This window comes from Rhagoletis pomonella, unplaced genomic scaffold (assembly GCF_013731165.1).
Source record: "Rhagoletis pomonella isolate Grant_MI unplaced genomic scaffold, Rhpom_1.0 Rhpom_scaffold_01182, whole genome shotgun sequence".
Lineage (NCBI taxonomy): Eukaryota > Metazoa > Arthropoda > Insecta > Diptera > Tephritidae > Rhagoletis > Rhagoletis pomonella.
Genome location: NW_023459736.1, coordinates 42905 through 50130, shown reverse-complemented (window position 1 = coordinate 50130; position 7226 = coordinate 42905). Strand labels below are relative to the sequence as shown.

General features: G+C 36.1%; 1 protein-coding gene across 1 annotated transcript; it reads left to right on the top strand.

The window, feature by feature from the left end:
- Positions 1 to 6: 6 nt before the first annotated feature.
- LOC118752041 (exocyst complex component 8-like) lies at positions 7 to 2594 on the top strand. The gene is made up of 8 exons (XM_036486891.1): positions 7 to 26; positions 135 to 290; positions 347 to 674; positions 731 to 872; positions 947 to 1580; positions 1644 to 1774; positions 1849 to 2247; positions 2330 to 2594. Exons 2-8 carry the CDS (start codon positions 257 to 259, stop codon positions 2516 to 2518), a joined length of 1857 nt encoding a protein of 618 aa, XP_036342784.1. The 5' UTR covers positions 7 to 26; positions 135 to 256; the 3' UTR covers positions 2519 to 2594.
- The last annotated feature ends 4632 nt before the right edge of the window (positions 2595 to 7226 follow it).

The following is a 7226-nucleotide window of genomic DNA, read 5'->3' as shown; positions in this document are numbered from 1 at the left end:
TAAACCCGACTTCAGTGTGGACAAATGTGAGTTACTAATTTTGGAATAAAGATTTGTTTTAAATCGTTTATAGTTAACTTCTGACCAAAGAATTAGAAATGTATCATGTTCCTAACCAAATCGTTCATTTATAGACACCAAGCAGCTTGTGAAGGAATGTGTTGGCGGCGCAGATTTGCAACAGCGCAAGAAGGATATTCAAGTGTACAGCGACCAGACGTCAGCAACGCTGAAAAAGTCTGTATACGCCAATTATATGCAATTTATCGAAACTGCAAAGGAAATTTCCCGTAATTATGCATGTCATGAGAATATTATTCTTAACTGAAACATTCACTTTCTCCAGATCTCGAATCCGAAATGTACCAGTTGTCGCATATTCTTATCGAGCAACGCAACATACTTGCTTCACTTACAGATGAGAAAACCCCAGGTAATACCCAGTCCAATGAAGAAGGGGAAGAACAGCCTACGCAAGAGGAAGTGGAGAATAGCCATGCTACACGCGCTGTAAAGGAAATGGTGCAGGGTTTCAATGGCAATCTTGAGGGCAAAACTTTTCTAAACGAAGGGGCCCTTATTGAGCTGGATGCAAATGATTATAGGCCTATACAGCGAGTATTTTTCTTTTTATTCAACGATGTGCTAATCGTATGTAAAGTGAAACATGATAAGTATGTAAGAAAAATGGAGCAATGGCAGCCAACTAAAACAAAGATTCATTTTACAGGCGCTTAGAGTTTCTCACGGAGTACGATCCCAAGAAGATTGCTGTAATAAATATTAAAGATTTAGATGGCGTTCGCAATGCTATAAATATAATAACACCAGATGGCTCAAAGATTTTTCAAAGTGTCACAGCTGCAGGCAAGGTATGCGACTTTTAAATTAAATTTAATATTTATAAATAATATGCACTAACCAATGATGTGCAATCTCTATATAGACGGAATGGATTGAAAAATTAGAAGTAGCCTTTCGTTTTGATCAGCAAAAGAAAGTGACCAAAAAGGGTCCAGCGCCACAGCCACCAAAAGCCAGACAAAAAGATTCACCCAGTGACGCTAAGTCGCTGCTCTCCGATCTCAGTCCAACTGAATCTCAAGCTGGCAAAGTAGTAGAAAACTATGGCCCCGAATGGATTGCGATTGCCAGTGAAGAAATACAAACACTTATTGCACAAAGACATTTCGAAGATGCGCAAGCGCTCATAAAACGTACGCAAGAATATTTAACAAAGGATGCAAATTTTGTAAATGCAAAACAAATCGCCGAGAAGGTGAAGGCACTAGAAACACAACTTACCGATGTGCTGCTTCAGGAGCTTTCCAATTGTCACTGTCGCAATCTGCAGGTGACGCTGCGTGCCTCGCGGCGTTCGCTAAAAATACTTGTCGATATAGGACGCGCACGACAGGCTTGTGGCACGCTACTTAAAGTGGCCACAATGGCGCTACGCACAGCACAGCGAGAGGCGCGCCGCAATAACGCAGAAATATCTGAGTTATTCTTCTGTGACTTGACGCAGGTGGCTTGCGAATTTTTGAGTGCATTCGAGACACAACCGGCATGTGTGAGCGGTAGGTGGTGCTTGGGATAAATATGAATAGCGTTATTTTATAGGTTTTTGTTTCTGTTTGCAGCGCTCGTTGTTTGGTGCAATGCGGAATTGCAGTACTTTGCCAGTCAACTAATAAAGCATTATCTTACAAAAGGCACACACCTAGACGCTGTTGCAAAGTGTATTGAAGGCATACGCAAACCGTGTGCAAAGGTGCGTAGCCCAAGCTAATTTCAAAACAAAGTAATATTACCTTTTTCTCTTCACTCACTGCTTGCCCTTTACAGCTAACTGAAATCGGCTTGGACCTTTCCTACCATCTTGAGGGCCTCTTACGCAGCACGCTGGAGTCTTTAATTGAGGAATCTCGTGTGCGTTTGCTAGAGACTGTTGGGCGCAGTGAAGACAGCTGGCAGCCGTACAATTTACAAACCAAAAGCAATCTAAAGCGTTTGCTATTGGAATTAGACGCACTTGGCTTTGATATGCGCACACATACAACTGGCGACACCTGGATTAACCTTACACAATCCACAGTGATGTTTACACGGCATTATCTGCAGTTGACGGCGCAATGCGCCTACTTGGCTAAAAGTGAAGTGCTATGGCCAAGTTTGGAGGTGCTATTACGAGATCTAATGGTGGCGCAACAAGCAGTAAAGCCGGTGGCGGGCTTGAGTGTCGATGTAAGACTAAAGCATACATATATGTACATATATATATTCTTTGATATTTCATTGCAAACTTATTTTTGTCTCCTTTTTATAGCCTAATTTTGTGCTGAAGAATAAACTATTTCTACTTGAGAAGCTGCTGCCTACTGCAATTGATAACTTCCGCCTCATAAGCGGCACCGAACGAAAATGTGAAATGCTGTTGGAATTGCAGCGTCAATTGCGCAAGCAGCTGGCACCCGTGCCCAAACAACGGAGTGTCTATCAAACAGATGTGTTTTAAAGTTTTTACATTAAGCACAGAACCTAAAGTATTCTAAACGTTTCCCAAACTTCTAAATAAATACATAAATAAAATACGCCGATATGCATTTTTTTCGTATTACTTTGATTACACATATACTTTTCCACTTTATTATCATTATCATTTTAATGATTATTAATAGTTTTTTTTTTAATTTAAGTTATATAATAATTATGTACATAGATAACCACATTAATTAATATTAATTAATCAATAATAATCAATTATCCGCTGCGTTTTTGCGCAAAAATCTAATTTATTTATTTATTGGTTGTGTAGCAATCGTTTGATATTGCGCTTTTTTGCTTACGTGTTTCAATATGACTTTCTTGCTTCATATATAGTATGTCTACTCTATATATATGCGCTGTTGTATTCTTTAAAATAGTTTACAAAACATTGCAAAAAAAAATAATAATAATCGCATAACGCACCTGATTGGGGCGTTCGTTCATTTCAAGTTAAATTACAGTGTGTATAATTAAAGCAGTGTCAGTTTATAGTGGAACAATAATGCGCTATACTTTCAATGCTTGCGATTTTTTTTTTTAATTTTTTATAGCTTTTTACGAATGTAAAATTTATTTATTTTTTCATTTTCATAATAAAAGTACACAGTTTTTATTCTTATACATCCTATATATACTTTTTTTTTATATATTTTAAATATAAACTATGTATTTATTGAATTAATTTAGCCTTTTCACACGTTTTGTTGCAATTAAATTTTTTTCGATTTTTGCCTTATACATGCATAATATGTATTGTATGTATGTTTTCATTCATATGCGCTCAACTTAATCGATGTGTAAATGTGTTGCCCATACACACGCCTGCGTACACACACATTTGAATACCAGTTGCTGATGCATCGGGAAGGCGATTTTGCAATTAAGTACTTAGTTCGAAAAATATTGAAATTAATTACATTCGAAATATTTTCAAATTGCAGTATAGTTGATGGTTATGGTTACTACTTAAAAAATATGTGTTGAGCTAGAAAAGTGTCCAAAAAGTTGTCGCTATATACTTAAAAACCCTCGGGCCCCTATTCTTGTTTTCGCAAGAATAAAATATGCTGAGATTTTTGCATAATTTTCTGCACAAAATTATCAAATTTTCGACTCTTTCGATGCCGTCCATGTATAAACCTTAGAACTATATGAAATGCTCGAAAATTTTGAACAATGGGACTGCAATAAAAGGGTGCATTCAAGCTGCATTAATGCGGCAGTGTTACTTTTTATGAAAAAGCATCCGAGTTCTGTGCGAAAATTTGGGCGACATCAAGCGTTCGAGGAACAAAATTTTGACAATGAGTTGCTTATCATTGGCACATCAAAAGCAACATTCAAGTTTTTACTGCGCAACATCTGCAGCATTTCAGAAGATTTTCAGTTGAGCATCAGCAACAAGGCTGCAATATTGCCGTGATTATTACGTAGCTCGAACACACCCACCCAAAGTTTTTAGCACAGGTACAGTGGCGGACAAAAAAATTACCACATATGGTTGTAGACTTTAAATTTCCTGTTGTATTATACAAGTAGGTATGTATTAGGTAGGTTCATTCATTATTCTGACTGTAAGTAAAATGAGAAGTGTAAAAATTACAAACTGATTGATTCCCTATTTTGGTTTTGTTGTGCCAAAACTTGAGTATATGCAAAATAAAAATAAGTTTCACAAAAACGGCTATCGACAATTTTCTTCAAAAAATGCTAGACAGAATCTATATAACGAAAAAGACCACTGTTATTAGTTGCTATCGGAGAGGCTCAGGGTGTGTTTGAGCTACATAATTACTGCAATGATTCAACCACGCTGCTTTCTTGATCCTCAGCCGGGCATCTACTGAAAAGCTGCAGAAACTGCTCAGTACAAGTTATTTCGTATTCGCCAAAACTTTTACAACAACTCGTAATGATAAGCACCGCATTAAACGGATTAGTATCTAGTACCGATTCAAAACAATTGAAGGCAACAGCAGTGAACTTCAACAAGCAAATAAAGAGTTGTAATAAGAGGGTCTGTTCGAGGTATTACTGCCGCAGCGGATGAAAATTTGCAACACTGTTGCCATTGCCCAAATGATAACACGTTGCTAGAAATTCACACTGATACTTTAATAATTCGCTCAACACTGCGGTTGTGATTGCAACTCGAATAAGCCCAGACCCCGCTTTCAAAAGCCAGACTAACCGTTGTTCAACAAAGACGTCACATTTGACAGTTAAAATGCGACAAAATCGCGATGGTGTTTTCGGGAAAAAGCCGAAATTAACCTTTTTGGGTTTATGTAATGTTGTACGTTCGCAGAAAAGCCGATAAACCGTTGTGCAAGGGGTGTCGAATTATTTGATGGTGTTTTCCAAAGAATCGAATCGCGGCATTCGTGATCGAACGATTGATTGCTCGTTTCGAATCGATGGCAGTTGTTCTCTTCCCAATACAATTTAATGACGAAGAGCTGTCGTTCTTAAACGCCGTCGTCTCGAAATCAAATTTTATTAGACTTACATATGATATCGAAAGCCCGATTTGGGTCCTGGCCTGATATGTAAATACAAAAACACAATTAAATACCAGAAACTCTTACTGCAAAATCTGATCCCTACAATTGATGCGCATTTTCGCCACATGGACCAGCTCATCTTTCGGGTGGACTCTGGACCATGCCACCAAGGTAAATCGAAAAGTAATATTTTTTTTTTTCTACGTATTATGTAATCTTGTTGCCTTTTGTAATCTAGCAAAATGTCGTTCGTTCACTATTTGATTTTTTAGGTAAAAAAAATATATTAAGCAGAACTGGGTGTTTTACCGTTGGGACTGGTCTGGTTACAGTCACGGGACTGCAGCACTTCATCGGTAATCAAATGATGTCTAAAAAAACGAAAAATACACTCTTCTGAAACATATTTTCATGTTGCTAATGCTTGCAACTAGTCAAACTATCAAAACGAACGAACATCAAAACGGAACGCACTTATTTTTTCCAAAGCCATACGACCTACAGGGCTCGCTGATCTCACTGCAATTTATCTCGCCGCCAAGAGTTGCTCACAGCAACTATAAACCAAAATGTCTGCAGGTGTGTGGATTTTGTTTAGTCAATTATTTATATATGTATTTATATATATATCCTTTTTATTTATTATATATTTCAATTAAATTTACGCTTCGCACTCGCCGATTTTACATTATTATTTTTCTTGTTTTGTGTGCAAATGTAATTGCGTTACTTAATTACATAATGAATAAGCTTTATTTATTATTAATCAAATTTTAATTACTATATATAAGTATTTATATTTATATAAATTTATTTATATTTCAATGCGTTTGCGTGTGTGTGTGTGTAATATGTAATGTATGTGTGTATGGAAGCTAGGAAGAACAATAAGCTAAAAAAAAAAACTACAAAAAAAAAAAACATTTATGAGCAAAACCAACAGCTGAAGAAATGTATGCGTGTGATGGTGGGAACGAGGTGATGGAGAGTGATTGGGAAGATGTCAAGCGGTTTAAGCGTGGCGGGGGGATGATGCGAGTGTACATTTGTATGTATGCATGTACGTCGATAGCTAACACAGGTTTTGTTCAAAATCAAATTCTTAGGCTCCTTTATTTTTGCAATCATTTTTTTTTTTTTCATTTTCGCACCCCACAACCGCATTTGATTTTCACTATCTGTTGTTAAATTCTTTTCTTCCAACTACTACGCGCATAAAACGTACATACTTATTTTATTTGTGTATATTACGTTTTACTTTTAACTACAAATTTAATTAATTTAAAGTTTAAGTTCTTTCTTGTTTTTATTAATTTTCTTATCATGCACAATCGTACGCACTTAATATTACACAAGAAGATATACGATAAAAACTAAAAGTAAAATAAAATATCAATGCGCCGTAAAATGGGCAAAAAAAATAAGTAATTAACATTAGTCATTAAGCGTTTATATACGAAGGAATGAAAAAATGTATACAAAAATATACAAAAAAAAAACTCTAAGCACAAAAAAGGCAAACAAAAATATAAACATTTGTAGTGGAGGAGATTGTGGCCATTTCGAATAGTAGCAAAAGTAAGAGGTTAGATTTTTCAAAGCAAGACATTTGAAAACCCATTTGAAATAAAAAATGCATAACTGAAAAATTACAGTTACTAAAAAAACATCAAATAATGACGCGGCTGAGCAACGATGAAGTAAATTGCTGATTGGCATGGCCGCCGGCTATTTTCTATGAAAGTATGTTGCGAAGCAAACGAAGAGTTTCGGGCGCTGAATCAGACCGCATTAAGTCAGCGTTCTTTACAAACAGGCCGCACACGTAACAAAGCGAAGTGCCGTAAGGATCGTTGGAAATTAGGTTGTTCCATGTATAAGAAAATAAATGCATATATATCGTCACCTGAAATGCAAAAAGGCGTAACAACATCGTAAAAGAAATGGAAAAAGTCTCGACTAATATATTTTTTTTTTTTTTTATAAAATGATGTGGGGAGTTGTAATTCGATGAAATCCATTATATAAATCAAAAAGTGAATTTGGAATTTTTTATTAGTTATCGACTTTTTCCATTTCAACGATGATGTTTGTTAGGTCTTTTTGCATTTCAGGTGACGATATGTATGTATCTACACGCATGAAGCTCAGAATTGAGTGAAAGAAATGTTT

Excerpts from the sequence above, each read along its gene's own strand:
- LOC118752041 (XM_036486891.1), top strand. The coding sequence starts at position 257 with ATGCAATTTATCGAAACTGCAAAGGAAATTTCCC. Across the intron at positions 1,581-1,643 it reads ACAACCGGCATGTGTGAGCG|CGCTCGTTGTTTGGTGCAAT; the intron begins GTAGGTGGTGCT and ends TTCTGTTTGCAG. Across the intron at positions 1,775-1,848 it reads TACGCAAACCGTGTGCAAAG|CTAACTGAAATCGGCTTGGA; the intron begins GTGCGTAGCCCA and ends TGCCCTTTACAG.